The sequence below is a fragment of the Xiphophorus hellerii genome, chromosome 11 (assembly GCF_003331165.1).
Source record: "Xiphophorus hellerii strain 12219 chromosome 11, Xiphophorus_hellerii-4.1, whole genome shotgun sequence".
In the NCBI taxonomy this organism is placed as follows: Eukaryota; Metazoa; Chordata; class Actinopteri; order Cyprinodontiformes; family Poeciliidae; genus Xiphophorus; species Xiphophorus hellerii.
The window spans coordinates 13,234,490-13,255,165 of NC_045682.1; the positions used below are offsets into that span (position 1 = coordinate 13,234,490).

At 38.6% G+C, this 20,676-nt stretch overlaps 1 protein-coding gene across 8 annotated transcripts in view; it reads right to left on the bottom strand.

Moving 5' to 3' along the window:
• Window positions 1–50: 50 nt before the first annotated feature.
• Window positions 51–20,676, bottom strand: part of mink1 (misshapen-like kinase 1) — a 35,487-nt gene continuing 14,861 nt past the window's right edge. Inside the window, exons 10-32 of one of the 8 annotated variants that reach the window (XM_032576622.1) lie at window positions 20,504–20,573; window positions 20,207–20,417; window positions 18,727–18,834; window positions 18,069–18,155; window positions 16,490–16,663; window positions 16,232–16,402; window positions 15,706–15,972; window positions 15,496–15,575; window positions 15,303–15,406; window positions 15,030–15,121; window positions 13,524–13,547; window positions 13,046–13,197; window positions 10,885–11,002; window positions 9,141–9,257; window positions 8,790–8,901; window positions 8,295–8,444; window positions 7,849–7,992; window positions 7,299–7,433; window positions 7,041–7,141; window positions 6,793–6,942; window positions 6,546–6,705; window positions 6,317–6,456; window positions 5,310–5,393 (exon numbers count right to left, since the gene is read on the bottom strand). In XM_032576622.1, the coding sequence (XP_032432513.1) occupies window positions 5,310–5,393; window positions 6,317–6,456; window positions 6,546–6,705; window positions 6,793–6,942; window positions 7,041–7,141; window positions 7,299–7,433; window positions 7,849–7,992; window positions 8,295–8,444; window positions 8,790–8,901; window positions 9,141–9,257; window positions 10,885–11,002; window positions 13,046–13,197; window positions 13,524–13,547; window positions 15,030–15,121; window positions 15,303–15,406; window positions 15,496–15,575; window positions 15,706–15,972; window positions 16,232–16,402; window positions 16,490–16,663; window positions 18,069–18,155; window positions 18,727–18,834; window positions 20,207–20,417; window positions 20,504–20,573 (2,951 nt within the window). Of the gene's footprint in view, window positions 5,394–6,316; window positions 6,457–6,545; window positions 6,943–7,040; window positions 7,142–7,298; window positions 7,434–7,848; window positions 7,993–8,294; window positions 8,445–8,789; window positions 8,902–9,140; window positions 9,258–10,884; window positions 11,003–13,045; window positions 13,198–13,523; window positions 13,548–15,029; window positions 15,122–15,302; window positions 15,407–15,495; window positions 15,576–15,705; window positions 15,973–16,231; window positions 16,403–16,489; window positions 16,664–18,068; window positions 18,156–18,726; window positions 18,835–20,206; window positions 20,418–20,503; window positions 20,574–20,676 lie in introns of all 8 variants that reach the window. The other 7 variants (XM_032576621.1, XM_032576624.1, XM_032576628.1 and 4 more) reach the window with 7 other exon arrangements.

Here is a 20,676-nt window from a genome sequence, read left to right on the forward strand (position 1 = left end):
TCATTGCAGATGTAACCATCAACAGAAAAAACAGCACCAACAAACCAAAGTGAGATCAAGATTTTATTTTTCAAACAACCTGTATTAAGACATAAATTCATTCAGCACAATCTTTTGAAAGTTTAAAGTTTATAGGTTTATGAAATACAATCTGAAGTTAACCTCTCACAAGTAACACAGATGTGGGCACATTAAAACGTTGCAAAAATGTAAAAAAATCAAGTTATTGGAAAAGAAAAATGGATATTATAGCTCTGTCTAAACGTCCTGGTGATTATGATTTGCCAATACCATTCACACACGCCACACCAAAAACAACAGAAGTGCCGTAATAGATTATTACTAGGTTTTCTATTTATCGTTGCCATTAAGGCAGTTTCTGACATTTCATTGTCTTTAGTTTCCCAGGTGATTGTATTAAGCTGACAGAGAGGAGCTGTCGTTTCGAGCATTTGTAGACGTAAGAAGAAAATGGTTTTGTAACAAACAAGCCAGCCTACATTTATTCTGCCAAAGGCCACTGAAGAATCACCACCTGCGAGCCACACTGAGGTGGACAGCCAGGGTTTTGATTGGTTCAGATATTGCTTATTTAACAGAAGCGTCGCCGTCTCGCCACGGTTCTTCTATCAGTTTCAGACGATGCCTTCAGCTGATCTTACTGATAAAACCTAAAGTAACGCCGACCTTCTTCAAAGTGTATCTGTTTAGGTTTCAATTGGTGCTTAGTGCAAACTTGAACAGAACTTTCACATGTTAAGGTGCTTTTTCATTTTAAAACCGTTCAGGGATTAGTATTTTTAAAAGGGTGCTTTATTGTAATTAGAGATACACGAACCAACATGCCAAAGGTTGGAACTGGTTAGTTTTCCTTGATAGTCTCTGCTGGGTAATCAGAAGAACAAATCCGAAAAGACATTTAAGCATTTCTTAAATGCATGAAAGCTAAAATTAAATTACCAGCATGTACTTTGATCTACTGAGTAAAAAAACGCAATGTGTAATGACAAATGCTTTGAATTCCTTCATTTAGTGATTCAGAACCACGACTTCTATCAAAAAAACTTTCACTGCATTTTATATCCCTTTAAATAAAGAAATGTATATGGAGAATTGATCAAAATAGGCACAAAAAATGCTAATCTATACTAGCCAGGAGAAAACTGATTGGTGCAATGTTTTAATGTGTAGTCTTAATGCTTTTAATGTCTTCTTTAACAGTGAGGCTTACTTTTATAAGCCTCAGTAACAAATCTTGAGTGTTTTCAAAAATGAGTCAATTAAATTCAGAAGTTTGATTTTAAAATATGATGCGTTTTGCCTCAGATCTCCCATAAATTTTACACATCCTAACTAAACGCACAGTCTCTAATTTTGGAATAATTGTTGTCCTTTCAATGAAAACTTGCTTCTTAAAGTTAAGAACTACGGTGTCGAACTGGCTTAGCTTTGGATCCTATTTAGTTTTAGTTGTGCCTACCATGTTTTCACACTACAGTCCTCAGTTTTAACCATCGCCGACATCCTTTATTTCTCCAGTTTCACAAACTGATTTTGATAAAACAAACATAAACCTCTGATATTCTGACAAATTGTTTAAATGTACTTCAGACTCTCTGGTCGCTGTTCCCTTGATAAGAGGCTAAAATCACCATTCTGATAAATTGATTGATAAATTCTGCACTTCCTTTATGACGATCACCTGAGAATATTAACGGCCCGTCAGCCCCGCGCGGCTCATCAACCAACATGGACGTCGCTGTGAAAGCTGATGGACGTCTGTCTGGACGATGCAACGGCCGACAACCGTTTCATTTTTAAACAGCCATTTTATCTGATTTCATGCTGACAAACCCGACGACAGAGAATGTGGGGTATAGGACTCCGTCTCTGTTATGCTAAGTTGACCCATCCTAAAATACATTGTGCTTAGAATAGTGTGTTACACTTTTATACAAAAACAAACCTGTTTTATAGATGTACATTCACCTTTATTTCTGAATAATACTAATTTACAAACTTTATAAAATAGGCTTCTGAGAATATAACAAGCTACTCTCCCGACTACAAGGTTACACAATCAACATCACTGAAGGATAAGCAATTATTTGATCTGTGTAGCATGAACCTAAATTACCAACATCGTTTTGAGGACACTTCTCTCACACACACACACAACACACACACACATATTCACTTGAGGGTTTTCTCCAAACTGGTTTCATACACATGGCTTTTCTCTGTGCTGGTTCCCTCTGTAAGCTGATCCACTACACATTACATTAAGCTCAATGAATGCATAATAACCCATTTGTTAGTTATGACTGGACGCGCTATGAATCATTTGGAGTTGATTTTGGTGCCAAAGAAAATGCATCTCACGCTCACTTGGGGGATATTGTAGATTTTATCTTATTTTATTTAAGTGCACTTAACCGGCACCGAGTGTTAGTCCTAAATGTCTTTTTGGAGTTTCAAGTAAGAGACGGGGCTAAAAAAAATTATTCCTTAGGCTTCTAACTTTCTCTACTCCAAGGCACTACTTAATCTGTAAACACGATGGCAGACTGATTGAAAATAAAAAAAGAAAAACGAGTGCCAAAGCTCTGTGTGTATTGTAAATCTGCAGTGTAGGCCATGGCACATAAAAGATATTCAACAAGGGGAAATAAAAAAAACGTTTTATACAGTACTATACAAACTGTTTCAATGCACACTGAAGTATGTGTTAGACATACATCTGTAAGGGTTTGTAAACTGAAGGAAAAGTGTTCTCCATGTCCATTTAAATTTTATTCCTGTACAATAAACCATCTATCTATCTATAGAATAATAATTTTAACTTTGACTCAAACATGTCCTGCGATCTTTATAGCTTTATGACGGTACATCTTATCCTGAAGGGCAAGCTTTAGCAGAGTTTCCCACTGATCACTAATCAAAGGTTCCTTCATCATTTCCTCAATTAGTTTGGTTTCTGATCAGACAGAAATCTGGTTGAATATTTTTACACACTCTTCTCATTAGAAATAGTAGAATTAAGCTGAACTGGTTGATTTTAATGTGCATTCGGGATCTCTCTTCAGTTTGAAACCACCTGACTCAAGCGCTCAGATGAAACTAAAGTGGTTTAGAAGTTTGAGACTGCAGGAACCATAAAAGCTCAATCACTTGGATTAACCAGCTAAATGGAGATAAAGTTGGACGATTAAACAATCGTTGATTGGACCTTCTGGGATGTCCTGGACTCAACTTACATTAAAATTTAGGTTTAAATGATTAAAATTCAGTTCTTTGTTGGGAATCCAATCAGTTTAAATTAACTACCAATTCTGAAAAGAAGAGTAGTCAAATATTCAGTCACAAGATGGTTGGTGTATACAGAAAAAATGCATGTGGCTGCGTTGTTGTATTTCATGTTATCGTTATCAGGGTTTCCCCCAGTGTACTATAAGCCTGGCGGGCCACCAGGCCTTACTTGTGGTGCCCCCACCAGGCTAAGCATTGCTTATTTACTGAAGTCTTTTTAAAATGTTTGCATGTTTTAAGACTTTATAGTTGGTGTTCAGATATTAATCTTAAAATCTTCCAATGACACAAATTATCAGGTGATATTTTCACATTTTTAGTCAACTTTAAACATTTTTTAACTCAAAAACACGACGGGCCGCTGGATGAATGATTGCACTAGCACCCAACCACCGGGCTTAGCAAGTTTTCTGGGGGAAACCTTGAATATACATTGAAAAAAAAAGGTCAGTTGAGGTTATCTGTGTATCTAAACCTTCGATCAACACTGTATATTATATATATATATATATATATATAAACCAACTATTTATACATTACAGGAGGAAAGCCTTGGTCAGTGATCTGTGAGTTGTTTTCGCCTCTATTCACAGCTTCCATTTAGTTTCTGCTTTCTTTGGCCTCGACTCACCCAGTTACCCCAACATGCACTGCGAACTTTGGCAGAATGTAAATCTATAAAATATATTATGTTTCATGAGTTGTTCCACTCATGCTCTTCAAAGTGCCCAAAAAGCTGGAGTACTCTGCCGAACTGCAGCGTCTCCCTGAAGATAAATTGTTCTGCTGGGTGAAGACCACAAAGAGCTGTTCTCCTGCGCAAACACTCCTCACACACATAGTCACGCAAAAAAAACCAAAAAAACAATTTAAGGACTAAAATATGATACAGCAGAGTTGATCAGCGATTGTCCCTCCACACCCATCCTCCTCCTGAAGCTCTCATCATGCTGCCTCACATACAAACTCCCCTCTTAAAATGACTCCACAACAGTAGAATATATTGCAATAATATGGCATTAGAAGTACAGTAGAAATTAAGAAAATCAGTAGCCTAGAACTATTACAGAACCACTACATACAAATAGTAAATTTGCGTACTTTGTAAACCTATGAAAGATGGATACAAGTTGAATGAAGTTGTATAGAAGAAACTAAAGCAGGAAGTTGTTCTGTTCTGACTATTTACCTTATAAAAAAAGACTTTGAACTAGATTTATCATTTATTAATAATGAACTGAAATTTAATGTACATTTAAACGATTCAAGGCCTGATTGCTGTCACAGCAAAAAAACAAACAAACAGGGTTTACAAATAACTGAAGTATTTAAACAAGCCACTTCACCTAGGTTTTGCTCATCTTTTTGTAATACATCAAATGTTTGTGGTTAACCTTGATATGGAACAACTTTATTTCAAAATGGCAAACTTCTGAACAAATAAGGTCTGTGCACCACAGCACATGGACTCTTCAGCATTTCAAGTTTGAAACGGATTCTCGTCCAAGTCTCAGGCGATATACTATTGATTTTGAACACAGTACTTGAAAAATAATGCCTTCGTCAAATATAGGAATGTTAACGTACGTCACAAGTAGAAACTAAATAGATGGAACTAAAGAAGACAGCTTCACAAAGAGAGCAGAATCAAGCTAGGTTATATATACAGAGTCTAAATTAATTGCGGATATTGACATTTGAATCTCATCTGCGATTTTTCCATGATGATTCCCGGCAGACTGCCAGCAGGGGGTGAGCTGTACCTTAAGCAGTTTAGGCTGGAATGAATGTAGAGTTTGGTTCTGTGGTGGGTTTTTTTTTTGTTTGTTTGTTTTCTGTTTTTCTGTGTGATTTCTGGATGTCTTTGCGTTTGCGGTGGGAGCACGCAAGTATGTAGGAGCTTCAGGGTGAAAGAGAGTAGTGTTTGTAAATTGTGTGCATGCGTTAGCAAGAATGTCGGCTCTGCTGGGTTCTACGCACTGACCAAAGCAGCTGCCGCTTCACCAGTTCATGATGCAGTTTCTGTTCAGGGTCATGAAGTACACCTGGCTGCTGCCTCCTGAACGCACGGAAGCAAAAAACACCTGGGGAGCAGCACAGACACAAAGGGCATGTAAGTGTTATAGCAATTATTAGCATATACACCATTGTTCTGAAAAAAAGGTCACTTCCCTTTTTAACAAGTCTTAATGAGTTAGAAACAAAACTTATAGAAAGTCATTATTTTGCAACTTTTACCACTTGAAGTTCACTGCACTGTCACTACAACTAAAAACTAAATTGGTGTTTTAGTATTTTGTATATTTCAAGCTTTGAAAGTCTGAAATTATTTGAAAACAAAAAGTATGACAACTGCAAACATAGTAAGACATGGCTGTAAACCTTAACTGACAACCCTAGCAAGAGGGCATTGACAAAAAAAAACAGCTATTGGCCTTGGGATTCCTAGAAGTCCGGCCGTTTTGGAAGAGTGGGAAAAACTAAGTCATTATTAAAACAAAGCCATGCAAAGTCAATTTTGCAATTTTCCACAAGCCAGAGAGGGAACACAGCAAGAGTATGACACAAGATGCTGTTCTCAAATTATACCAAAACGCAACATTTTGGCCAGTAACCAAAAACATTAAGTGTGGAAAAGTAAAACTACATTTGTCACTGGACAAACCATTCTGAAACTTCCTGGTTTCTACAGGAAGAAACGTTTTTAGAGGAAAAAAAGGACAGAATGTTCTCCTTTCAACAGAACAAAGATTCAAAACATATGATCACACAGATAATTTTAATAAATTAACATGTTTTAATCCAAAAAAAAATGACACCCAAGTCAAAATGAGAAACTATGAAAAATTTTGGAAATTGATGTTTACAGACATAAATCTAATACCACCTATATATGAAACTTAACTATTTTAAAGAATTTTTTATTCCAAGTTCAGAAAAGATTATTTTAATCTAGTTTTTGGTATTTATTTGCTTCATTTCTTTTCGTTAAGCATTTCTCTCTTACCTTATCATTTCTTTCACAAAGGAACTTCAGTCTCTGAGCTCTCTTGTGCATGAAGACCCCATCCAAGTGACCGGTCTCCACAGAGCGGATCTCAATGGCCTTTTCACCCCATCCCATAATCTGGTTGGAGCAGATATGAGCTGCAAACCACAGAAACATTAGCAATGACCAGTGCAACTCCACCTTACATAACCACACAGTTGTAAAGTTCGCTGGGTTTGAGTCGTACCAACGGATGTGGGCATCTCGCCCCACTGCAGGACGACATCTTTAATGATCCGTCCGTAGGTGTTGACGTAAACACCTTCGTCCTCGTAGCAAAGCAGCATCTCCATGCCGTCAGAGTTGGGCAGGAACACAATTGCGTGTGGAGTCACTTGGCTTTGGATCTGCTTGCAATGAAGGAGCAAGGTCAATGCTTCCCCAAAGATTTCACGTCTACCAAAATACTGCAGACTGAAAGCTTTACAACTCACATGGACAGGGATGTAAATGTCATAGTTATTTCCAGAGTCTACATCGATGGCGTGGAACCCAGCACAAGAACCGTAGATGACCTTCAACCTCTGGCCCTCTTCTACAGTCAAGTCAACCAGTACAGGCCTGTGTGGCAAGTCTGCAAAAGACTGGTTTAAAAGGCCAAAGGGCATGTGGGATTTTTTTTAGGAAAATAATTAGCTAGATTGATCTCAGAATGTATTGTGATGGGAAAGGAGAGCTCTACCTTGAAGGCCATGAATTTGTGATAAGGTTTGGGCGCCCATGCATAAACCTCCACCGCATTCTTCAAAGCAATCACCAGAAACTTTATCCTCTCGTATTTCACTGGACAGAACAGTAAGGCCCTTTGTCAATAATTAATAATTCACTCATATTTATTTTAGTTAGCCTTCATTTCACCAGGTTAAAACCACTTGTTGCCACCTATAGTCACCATCATTTCTCAGAAGGAGAAAAGATGGCTGACATGGATGAAACTTACCCACTTTGTAGTGTACACAGCCCTCCATTTCTCCCACAGTGGTCCAGCCTTGCTTCTTTTCCACCTCCGGGTCGTTGTGAAGGATCTTATTCCTCAGCCATGCCAGGTAATACACACGCACCTTGTTTTTCTTGCCTTAAACAACAAGGAGAATTTGATCAAAAAGATGTTAAATGTTGTGATTAGCTCAAGAAACAAATTTACATCAGGGTTTCAATCAGTGTATTATAAGCCTGGCGGGCCACCAGACTTTACTTGTGCCCCCACCAGGCTTAGCATTGCTTATTTATTTAAGGGTTATTTTAATGTTAGCATTTTTTTTAAGACTTTATAGTTGGTGTACAAATATTAATCTTGCAATAACACATAATTTTCAAGTGATATTTAAAAAAATAGTTTTTTCTTTTGAAGAGCAACATCAAACCACAGAAAACTTGCATTATGCACCATTTTATTAGCATTTTCCTATTCTAATTGAAAATTATGAGTTTTTTTGCTCCCAAAGTTAATTATTAAAACCCAAAAAGAATGCCAGCTGAAGTTAGTGTACCTGATATTGTGATGAGCAAGTTGAGGCCCTCCAGAACATCCATTTGTTGGAACCTACGGGAGTTGATGAGTGGGTAAACTTTTCCTTGACCACTGCGGTCCAGCAGCTTTAAGCCGTTCTCTGTGCCCACCAACAGGTTCACACCTACAGACAAACACATGGACCCATAAATAACTAAGACTGGATGTGAAAAACATTGTAATACTATCGTTCTTGTAGCCACAACTAAAAATAACACAGTAGAATTCATGTTTTTCTATTTACTTTTCTTCTTTACTGCAAAAACAAACTGTAAATTGGTCACCTTTGAAACAAAAACTCTATAGGAGCAGGCTTATGTGTTTAACTATGCTTATAATTTAATTAAATGCATTTTCCTTTTTGTATTTTCTTTAATCTGATATTTAGCTGTTTTTGTAACAGAACAGTGTAATTTTTATCCTCACCCCAAAGTGCAGCACATAGGATCTCAGAGTTGAACCTTTTCTTGTACTTGCGAATCTCAGGTGTGTCATTAGGAGGGCGCGTGTTGGTAGGGTTGACATTCACCATGGATCCCTTCCTCACTTCCATCTTCAGCTGTTCAAATCTGGAGCCTAGAGACCAAAAACACAGGAATGGATTGTTTTCACTAATGATCATTTTCAATATATAATTTTTTTCAAATGACATTTGCATAAAACCAAAACAGCAGAACTGTATATGTGATTCCCCTCTGAATATTTTTGCTGCACAACAGATTAGGGTTGAATACTTTTGCAAATATGACAGATCAAATGTATACAGACTAAACATATGCTAAAACTAATTTTACAATTTATAAATGTTTTGAAAAAGTCAGGTTTGACAAAAAATAAACAAACCAGTGTGGCTGCAATGTTAATGGGTCAATATTTACACTGAGCAGATACTCTGGGACGTTTGAAAAGCTTGTGACTCACCGCTGATGGACATGTTGTCCCCGGTACCACCTGGTGACTGATACATGCCAAGATCCACAAAGGTGGTGAAGGAAGACTTGCCAGATGCCTTCACCAAACCCCTGGATTGATACTGGATTGAAAATGTTGTCGTTATTTCCACATTAAGGCAACAGAAATTAAATTTTGAATATTTTATACACACAGTATATATGTAATTTTACTACCTATATCACTTTACAAAGATAACTACTAGTCATGTATTGAACGACGTTTGATGAACATTTCATGCCTGACATGATGGCATACATAGCAGACATAAAAATAACCCACGGATTGAGGACTGATATACTTAGAATCAGTGAAACTTGCATCGTAAACAGAGTCCTTCCCTGGGGAGGAGTGAGAGGCTGAATCGGTGGGAGAGTGGGAGGGCTGCACCACATCTGGCAAGTTAGTGTATCCGTTATGGCTCCTCTTCTCTGGGGTCTTCCAGGTAAAACAAACACACAATTCGTTATGTAATGATGACGCCACAGATTTGAATCTGGACTAATGTGCTGCAACCAAGTATGACATGTTCAGCTGGAAATAAACTAACCACTTAGAGACCTAAACCCTATATCCATCCATTCATCCATTTTCTAAACACCCTTGTCCCTCAGAAGGGTTGGGAGGGCTGCTGGTGCCTATCTCCAGCTAACGTTCCGGGCGAGAGGCGGGTGAAAACCAGTCTGTCGCACCTAAAGCCTATATATTCTACCAAAAGTAAGAATCAGAAACATGTGTGCCTTTATCACTTGACAAACCTATGAAGTATTCCCTAAAATGATCATCAATGATTTGAAAAGGGGTTTGACTAGCCACGTTTTCAGAAGTCAAATTTCTTTTCAATTAGAAAAACTTGAGCACAAAATGTAACTTTTTTTAAGAAAGTAAAAGAAAAATTTAGAAATACACTAAATCTAAAATGCTTACCAGATAAAAAGTTACACGAACTTCATGTTGGAAACAAACTGTATGAGATATTCCCCAGAATTACATGAACCAAACCTATGAGCAAAGTTTTTTGTTTTCACAATAAATGGCTGAACGGGAAAATTTCTATTTTTACATAGAAAATCAAACAGAGCAAATACTCTCCGGCTTTGAAGGCAAGTTTTTTTAAATGGGTTAAATTTTAGGAATCATAAACTAGTAATCAATGATTTTCTATTTCTTGTAGTTATAAATTTGACATGAACTACTGTACATGAAAGCCACTAGGCTGGGCGAGGACTCGTGCATCTTGCCATTACAAACAGTGAGCGAGATGTAAGGGTGGAAAAGAATAACCCTAGAAGCAAAGAGTGACTTCCTATGCTCCAAAAGTGTCCATAACAACCATTATACACAATCTACACGGCAAGTTTTGAGAAGAAGCTACAGGGAATTTAACTGGAACTGTGTGCTTCAGTCAGATGAGACCAAGTCTTAACTATGGTAACAAATGCTGCGGGCCTGTTTCTATTTTAAAACGCCTGGGAGCCCTGACTGAGTGCAAGCACTCATGAGCTCTTTCAAACACCAGGATGTTAAAAAAGAAAACATTGTGAACTCTTCTTGTAAGCTGAAAATGTGCTGTCATTGAGTATTTCAGAGATAATTTTGCAAAACATAAAACCAAATCAACACAAATCCCTAGACCTAAATCATATAAAACCTGTAGAGCGAGGCCATTGCACTTGATAAACAATAGAACTCCTTACTTTCCAATTATCAATGCAACTTGGTGCAAATAACACCAGTAATGCATATTCAGACAGACATGAATACAAATGCACTTCATAGCATTCATCTCATTAGGAGTCATCTGGAAGATGTCTCCTGTCATGGTTGTCTCCACAGATATCTCAACAATGCTTCAGCTGACAACGTAACAGTGCTTGGCCAGAGGGGAGCTTAGGGCGATATGGAGGAGTTTGACAAAAGTTTAAAATGCCTGTTTAGAAAGAAATGACAGCAAAACAAATCCAGTAATTTTTTTTTACAGTTTCTAAATATGATCGGATTTGCACTGGTGAAAAAGAAACACAAAGATGCATTTTAAACACCATTGCATGTAGAGGTGACTCACTCTCTGAACCAGCATGGTCTGATCCCCATATCCTCCAGCTTGCTCTCCCTCTCCCACCTCACCCTCATCTTCATGAACCACCATGGTGTTGACTGAATCACTGTCTGCATCTCTGTGGCTGGATAAAAGAGAAAACATGATCAGGAAGATATGATGCCGGAAGCTAAGTGAATATAATTACCATAAAATGGACATGTCTTGAACAGGATGCGCCATCCTCCGTCCTGTTTCGATAATTTAAGAATTACTGAACTGCTGATTAACATGCCAGTCCAATATGGCTTACATCACTATGCTGAAATCCCTTTTCTTCATTTTTTTTGACAATTATTTTGTCCCAACCAGACTTTCTGCAGGAGAGTGAAAATGTGCTGCATCCAACACAGCATCAACTCTGCTAGCAAGTCGTCATTCTAAACATGCAAGGCTGTCCCTTTTGTTTCTGATGATACATCGGCTTTGAATACACATCTCCAGTCTTCAATGAACTCACGTCTTGCTTCTGCTAAAGACTGTTTTTTACCTGGAGGATTTCACTGAGGTGTTGAGCTGCCATTAGGATGTTTTTTTCTCTGGTTTGACATGACTGAATTTTTCAGCTGGTTATGTGCAGACCAAAACGTGCAGAAAAGGTTGCTCCATAAATTCAACACTTGTGTCAAAAGTAAAAAAAAATAAAAAAAGAAAAAAAAATAGGCAGTTCAACAAAATAAGTATTCACATACATGCTGGCGTTTGCACAATTAGCTGCTCCGTTTTTACTCATTTTTAAAGAATATTTCCGCTGTTATTGTACATTAAAGATCTGCTGTTCTTGTATCAACCTTCCAGACCTCTCAGGTCTTCCGATTCTGGTCTGCTCTGCATCCCCAGAACCAAAAGAGGAGAAGCAGCATTCAGCATCTATGCACCACAAATTTGGAGCAAACTTCCAGAAAACTGTAAAATAGATGAAACACTGACTTCCTTTAAATCCCGACTAAAAACCCACCTGTTTAGGATTGTATTTGAGACGTAATCAATTACAAATTTAATGATGGAACTTGACTTAATGTCATGTTTTGATTGTTGATTCTATGTTGCAACTGCACAAAAATGGGTGAGGGACGACGGAGTCCCTGCTTGAAATTCCGTGAAAGAGGTGTATGGAGCCTCGTGCCGTAAGCCTGTTGAAAGGCTGTTTTAAATTGCGTGATTGTGAGCGTGAGCGGGAATAAAAATACCAATAGGTATTTCGTTCCATATAACACAGTAGGAGTGTAACCAGTAAACCTTTTATGGATGTAAAAGCAAGAACCCTCCACTTGATGACTTTGTGTTTCTGTGTTTGATATGATGTAAAGCACTTTGAAATGCCTTGCTACTGAGATGTGCTAAACAAATAAAATTTGATTGATTGATTGATCTGCCTTTCTGCATTAACAATTTAATGTTTTGTAAATAGTCCGTCTTTTTCTGTTTTCAATACACTGAATGCACATTATACACAGAAAGTGATCCGACTCAGCTGCACATCCTTTGGACAGTAAGTTAAATATTTTTATTTCTAATAACTGCACAGTGTTTTCTGTTTTGTTACTCTTTTATAGTATTAACATTATCTTTACTATCTTTAAACATTATTAAATGTTATTGTTAATCTTGCTTTTTAACACTAAAAATTTTCTGTGTGAACTTTTACACCTGATGCTGCCGTCACACCTGAACTGCTCCTTTGTGGGACAATAACAGTTGTTTCCATTTCATTTTCTCCATAGGTCTCTCCTACAGCAACAACTGTCTGTGGAAATTGAAATGCAGCTTGCACAGCAGACACATGACACAAACAGACTGGAATTGTGCAACTATACTTTCAAAGTCATCGTAAAAGGTGAAAAATAGTTAGATTCTCAAGGAAAACCAAAAATTTTTCATCAACAAATCGTGCAAGGCCAGCTTTGGAAGCCGTGTTCACAGAGAGGTTAAGACCTACTACAAGTCACAACTAGTAGCTCTACTGGTGTATCTGGTATTAAGTTTGGTAAAGGACTTCAAAACAGATAATTAAAAAAAGTAACTTTGCGCAACACCCAGAGATGTTACCGTAGAAGAGATAGGATCATTCCTGGCAGTTTGTTGCGTCTTGAATAATCAGGAATATTTGTGTTAACACTTTCAATACCGATCAGTCGGGCTCTCCTCCTCCTCTGGTCCCTCGCCGCTTTCACTTTCTTCACTACTCTCACTGCTTTCTGAAGATGAGGAGTAATCATTGGCCTTGACAGGGGGACGCGGTGGCTCCTCAGTACGCTCCTTAGCGTAGAGCCCATGGTCCTGCATACACAGACGTCACAATTTACTTACAAAAGGCACTTAAAACAGAATATTCTAGCAAGAAACAAGCAAACAACACACACATGCTCACACAACAGTGACCAATGTGTGAAAAGAAAACGGACATTACAGGATCATCAACAACAAAAACAAAGTTGAGAAAATAAATCAGTAACAGAACATGCCATTAGGATCGTAATATTACAGTTGATGAAGAAAAACGTCGGCCTTTTAATCAAATCTGCATGAACATTAAAAAGTGAAGGAAAACAAATGCATGCATAATTTCAAAGCCTTGCTCAACACACAGACACAGTGCTACTAACCTCCCCTATAGCCCTCTTGTAGCTCTGCACATTCGAAGTCAACAAACAAGAGAGTTAAGAAGATGAGAAACGTGAGCCGTGACAGCAAAGATGCCCACTGTGTAAAAGTAAGCACTTCTTTCTCTCATACATGGATCATGGTAGCACTGATGGCTTCATCAATCTGAGAATGCCAAGCATTGATTCATTCAGACAGTATTACACAAAGTACTTTCTGTAATACTGTTCTTCAAAGCATGTTCTTCCACCAAACAGGAATGTTGCACTGCATGTAAAGTGTATAGCTGGATTTCCATAAATAAAAGCTATATTTCAATGTACATGTGTTTAGTTTTATATTTATGTAGCACAAACTGCAGCTTGTCAGATGCAGCATAAGATGAACCTGAGAAAACCATGCAGGAGAAAAGTTGGAAGAGATGCTTAATATTTTAACTTTTGCCAAAACACGAGTGTACAGATATTCCTAGATTTAAATGTTACATCAAAACATTAGCAAGCGTTTAAGACTAGCACTGGGGTTCAATTAATGGCAATCAGTTTGTGCCTGAAAGGGCATTTTTAATTGTGAATAAGCTTTCTGTAATTTCCCTTAGACTTACTTTAAGCAACTGGTGAATTTCCAATACAAGTAAAATGTCTGTAAATTTGTGTTATCTGTGTTGTGACTGCTTGTTAATGGCAGCGGTCTTTCAGTTGCATTAACATTAAGAGTGCAACGATGCGGGTATTTCTACCGGAAATATCAGGTACAGCAAACGCTTACCAAACAAAGACAGCGCTGCTTTATTCCTCGACACATGCAGAATGTTTGAGGTGGACTAAGCACGCAGTGCATTGTTGTATAAAAAGTGACACCAACATTGAACAGAGGACTTCCAGCTATCACTAAGCACTATCATTTGGTAACGTTAAGGTTTCTCATGCAGCTTCAACGGAGAGAGAAAAATAAACCAGAGCAAAAGTTAGTCAGGGTCCGCATTTTTCAACAGGAATAAGAAACATCGCTCGTTCTGCACTTCAATAAATTACGGTACTCATCTGAAGGTAAATTTCACTAAAACATAAAAAAAATCTGCTAAAGATCAAATCCAGCTGCCTGTAGCAACCAACCAGTCCCAAATGCTGGCTGCACAGCAGCAACAACACACTGCTACTGTCCTGACTGGGCCTCTGACCAGAGGTAATGTCTGATCAGCTGAGCTCTTTCAGCTATTATATTCAAGAATAAAAAAGTATTTTAATTCCTTCAGGAGTTTTATTAAAGAACATATAAACATTAATCTTCTCAAGCTACCAGCTCTAAAAACAAATTTCCAATCAATTGTAGAGGCCACTTTTTGCTTCCCTTGCTTGAAGCTAACCGTGTTGTTACCGTGTGCCGTTACAACCCTAATTTAAACACAGTTGTGCCTCCAATCAACACAGTTTCCTAAACAAGTCATTTGAAAAATGGTTAATATGATGCAGCTGAAGAGAAAACAAAACAAAAAGAAAAAGACGTACAGCAGGTCGCCCAGGACGAGAGGATGTACGGGATTCCCCCGGCTTATGGCGACTTTCATGGGAGAGAATTGGTGAATCCATTTTGGAGGTACCTGACGAGGAATATAGAGGCGTCAGGGTCCCTTGCAAACCTTCCATGCAAATCCATGCAACTTAAACTGTTTCATATTTTCTCATGCATAACTCCAATGTATTTTATTAAGATTTTATGTGATAAAACTTATTGCAAACGTGGTCGGCCACGTTTGCAGCACTGGAGAGGAAGGGACTCACTGAGGATGCGATGCCTCTCTAGAGAGCCAGTTTGGGGCAGACCAGATATGATGCTCATACCATCTCCTCTCTCCCAGCGATCATTGCGGCTGAGATCTGGATTGCTGCCATGAAGGTAATCTAAAGTTAATAACTCTAACCGTACCTTGCAATGATCTAATTTGCAAAAAAATATATATATTGTCATCAGTACCTGGCTCTTACAGGATGCCTAATGCCAGAGGTAAGGTTGGTGTTAAGAGCCGTGGCAATGGATGCAGTTCTCTGAGGAATCTGACAGCAACAGCAAGATGTGTTTTTAGTTTCCCACAAAAAAAAAAGGTTAAAAAGAGTCCATTGGAGTTTTTAATATATTCTGTTTGATTCTACAAATGCTAGATGAAGTTGAGGTATTGGACTTTACCTTGGGTGGGAGCTCTACATCTGGCAGCCGGATCCAGGGGCCGCGATCCTCCCTGATCTGATGCAACTGAGGTCCCGGGGTTTCAGAAGTGGGATCCGAGTTCTGACGTACAAGCTCTCTGGAGTGGATGGGCCGGGGTGTGGGGGCGAGGGAGGGGTCCTGGGTGGGGAAGGCGGACATGTTCTTAGTTGGCTGGTCACAGAGGGACTGAGAGCGAGGGACAGGGGCCGCGTAAGGCTTCAGTGGAACCAAGTGAGCCATCTGGAACTGCAGAGGGCAGGAGCAGCAGACCGCCAGGCGGGAGCAGCAGCCAAATGCAAGATAGTCCAAGATGTAGGTCAAAGTGAAGAGAAATGCATAGATGGGGTTGGTAGAAAGTATCAGTTTTAATGGGAAAACAGAAAGATGTAAAGAGAAAAGAGAGTAAAGATAGAAAAGCATGAATAAAGCAGCCCAGATATCAACTGTAAGACAGTCAAGACTGAGAAATATTAGTGTTTCTGCAAGGTTTTATTAAACCACACACCTTTCCTTGACCACCTTGGGGTTCAACTGGCCTCTGCATTGGAGGCGTTTGTGCAGATTGGACCATTCCCGACTGACTGATGGAGTCTGAGCGCGACTGGATGGCAGTGTCAGACACGGTGGTGCAGATTTTCGGTGACCCTTGTCTGTTTAGTTTACTTCGCTCCTCCACCTGCAGTAAAGAAAACAAGAGATTTGATTTGGAGAACAGAGTCTTTTCCGGCGGCATGCTAACACTTTCGAAAACAGACACTCCAACCTCTCGGGCCCAGGTGGGTTTGTTGTTGGGCTCTAGGTTTTTGTTATAGTGATAAAGCTGGGGTTTCTTTTCCTGCTGCTGCTGCAGAGACACCAGGTAGGCATGCTCCTGCTGCAGCTGCCTCTGCAGCCGCTCCGACTGCCGCTGCTCCTCCAGCTGCTTTCGCTTATACTCCTGAGGAAGACAAGGCACAGTAGTGAAGACGAGGCATACTTCTAACTACATACATGCAAACCTTGAGCTTTCACCAAACTGAAAAAACAAAGGCTAACGTTTTACAAATCAGGAATGTGATAACTCCCATTTTGCTATATGAGTTACAGTATCTGCTGATAATGTCTGTGAGTCCATTAACTTATCCTGAGTTGGAAGCATTTTTGATAGTTAAAAGCAACAACAGAAACATAAAAGCTCCAGAGCTTTGGGTGAAAATGAGCAATGCTTTGAAGATATTGAAATTCTCCAAGTGCTTTTTTTTTTCTCATCAAGAAACTATAAACATACAGGACACATTTATATTCTTACACAAGGTAGTATGCACAGACTTATTTTGTGAATTATAATATTCATGTATTCACTTTACTTTTGTAAAGTGTGCATCTTGTTTTCAATTGATTATTTCAGCATGAGTATCATATATTTCAATAAATAGACTTCAGAAAAAGCACCAAAAAATCTAATTTAAGAAGCATATATTAATCTGTCTTATGGCAGCCTTAACACCTCAGTCACAGATCTAAAGTGTCCAGTACTCCCATCTTGTTTTCCTTTTCTTTCAAAATTTAACACAAAAGGCCAATTTTAATAACTGCTGTTCTTTTGAGGACAAACATTAGTGAACTTTTGAGATAATCTTGACATTATTCTCCTATTGGAAGGTGTAATGACAGCTAAACTTTGGACTCCTTTACAGAGTAGATAACGTTCCTAGACTATTTCCTGTGCCGAATGTAGCAAAGCTGTCCCACAGCATCACTGAGCCACCGTGAGGCTGTGCCTAAACACACAGCTGATGTCTGTTCCAGAGAGTGAATCATTTTGGGACTGCAGGGCTCATTGGAGATAGTACACAGTGTTGAATGTAGATTAAATTCTGGTATTTTAATGACTAAGTTGTTCTTCTGTGATCTGTTTGCTGCAAAAGCACTGGAAATTTTTAGATTATTGCCAATAAACTTGTTTTGTAGTGGAGGATTCAATAATTTCAGGTACAACTTGATATGCAGCAGCCTCATGCGTACAATCGCTTTTAACTAATGTTCTTTCTAAAGTGAAACAAAGATTCATTTTTAATGACGGCAACTCCTACGCACCACAGTAGCAATCTGAAGACAAAGATGCAGAGATGGCAGCACTTCTAAACGAAGCAAAAGACACTTCATAACCAAAAATGGACAAACCTTTTCAGAAAATTTGGGTTATTTTAAGTCTTTTTGAGATAGACAGCAGATTTGACATAAATGGAAGCAACCCACACTAACACAGAAGTTCATTTCAGTTTTAATAACTCGAAGTAATATGGAAGAAAATGTCTGCAAGCAAATGAGGAAGTGATTAAGCATTGGTAAGGACTAGTTACCATAAGCAGCGCCTGCTCCTGAAGCAACTGCTGCTGAAGGATTTCTAGCTGCCGCTGCTCTTCTTCTAACTTGTGCCTGATAAACTCCTGCAGCGAGGCAGGAGGGCACAGAGGAAAGGTGGTGGCACAAGAGAAGGAAATGATGTGGGAGAGGCATGGAAGATAAACACAGATAGAAGGTTACGCAATATCATTCCAGCAAGCAAAAGCAAGAGACGATTTGATAAAAGTCAAAGATTCTGCTGATTATTTTAGCAGGAAAGCTGTTGCTGCTGAGCCTTTGTGGATAAAAGATACAGATTATATCAAATATGACATTGTGAGCACTATACAGAGAATGTGATAAGCTACAAGGCATTAAATCATTCAGATATTTAGGAGGTCAGTGTGAATTTGGTGAAGTTTGCAACACTAAAGGATGATCCTGCTCTGATGCCAGACTCTGATGCCGCCGAGGATAGACTGGAAATGGAGAAGCAGAGAGCTCACCCACAGAAATCTCATCTCTGGGTAAATACACTAATTTAGATCCCTGCTGCTATGGCAACCCTCTCACGGAATTTCACCACCAGCACAACTAGCACAGCGCTGCCGGCGGACACGCCCACCCCTCTCCTGATTGGCCGGGCGCAGCTCTGCTTCTGCCGCGGTTGGTTACCTGCTCCCTCTCTGCCATCCTCCTATCTTCCTCCCGTCTCATATCGTCGAGTCTCCGATGGGGGCCTTTTTCTTGCTGCCTCACCATCTCTCGCTCTTTTCTCTGTTGCTGGGAGAGAGGTGACAGGAAGGAGAGAAATGAGCAGAAGGGTTATGCTTGCACAGATGAATTAGACTGCTTAGGGGGGAAAAAAACATACTGTAAAGAGTTGGAGAAAAATGAATAAAAGAACTGGCTCTCCTTTACAAACATCTTTTAGTAAAACCACATGATTTGTTCTTTATTGCGCTGTGAAGACCTTTTACATGCCTCCTTGCTGCATCACAATAGCTTAGAATATATTTTATTTGAATAATTTAAAATGTGAATCAGCATTCATTAAAAAAATTATGCATCCATCATGTGACCACCCATTTATTATATATTTTTTTATTTTTATTATTTTTATTGTATTTATTTATCTATATACATTTTTTTTTCTCTTTTTCTGTTATGTCTGCATGGTGATTTATGTTTATAAAAAAAATTTCTGAGAAATGATGTAAGTTTTACAAAATGTAAGTAATGTGAATAAATTAATAATCTCCTGATAAATTAAAAAATTACGCATTTAAAGCATTTGTTTCTCATCTTTATTATAACTTACAGATAATAAAAACACAAAATTAAATTTCTCCTCAAGTTAGAATATTAGATAAACTATAATACTTGATCAGAGCTCTTTATGGATTATGAATAACTGTGCTGCTTTATCACAAAAACTTTCATTGGTGGTTGTAACATGTCAAAATTTTAAAACAAAGTTATACTTGGCCAGTAATTTAATCATGGAGGCTTTAGTAACTTTTAAAATCTAGATTAGTTAAAGTGTCTTCTGCTTTACCAGTGATGTTATTCCTCCTGGCATTTGTTTCTAGCTCTTAAATGTAACATAGTAAATGTTACTACTGACAGTAAATTATTAATGGCAAACGAATATAAAGAAAAAAAGAAAGTGTTGGCAAACGATGCTGATGTCTTGGTACGTGCTGATAAAAAGCCAAGAAAATAAATTAGTAAATACAGCAAATGCAAATATATTGTTGAACCTCGTGTTATTAATGTTGAGAACATTTTTGTAAAATTAACTTTAGCACACAGAGACCGTTTGAATAAGTGCCTGATTAGATTTCTACAATCAAAGTATATTTTCCTCAAATCTCAGTACTGCACAGAAATATTCTGATCGTTTTGCTTACAAAGGTCAAAGTTTATCTGTATTGCACATTTTCAGCAACAAGGCAGTTCAAAGTGTTTTACATCACAAATCATACAATTATGAAGCACGTAATAGACATTTCAAGCAAATACACCTTGTATGTTGATCAACTAATCAAAGACAACTCTAAACAGGTGGGTTCAAAGTATAAAGCCACAGGAATTATCAAAGAACAGAATATACGGTTTAGTGAAACACTAGAGATAAAAAGTTGAGCAGTACCTCTTCGAGTCGGCGCCGTTGTTCCTTCTGCTCTTCGATGCGTTTCTGTCGGTCGTGCAGCAGCTGCCTCTTGTGCTCCTCGGGATCTCGGCGCTGGGCGGCCAGTTGGGCTTGCTGCCTCTTGAGGGCCTCCGTGCGCTCCTTGTTCTCCTGCTGCAGCCGCTGGAAGTCCCGCCTCAGAGTTGACTCACCAGGCACGTTGAGGATGGAACTGATGATCAAAATTAAAATTATGGATGGAGAACATTTGCAAAACTTAAGACTGGCAGACTGAACAGAAATGATCAAATCAATTACCTTGATTCTCTATCGTCTCCACGATTTTCATCGTCCTCGTCACTACCACTGTACTCATACTCTGTCTCTTCTGCAGGGTGATCAACAATAAAGAAAACATTAATCTGATGCAAAAATTGCTTCTTCAAAGCAATCTAAGATGCACTTTAAGATCCTTTAGTCTCTTCTCTTTA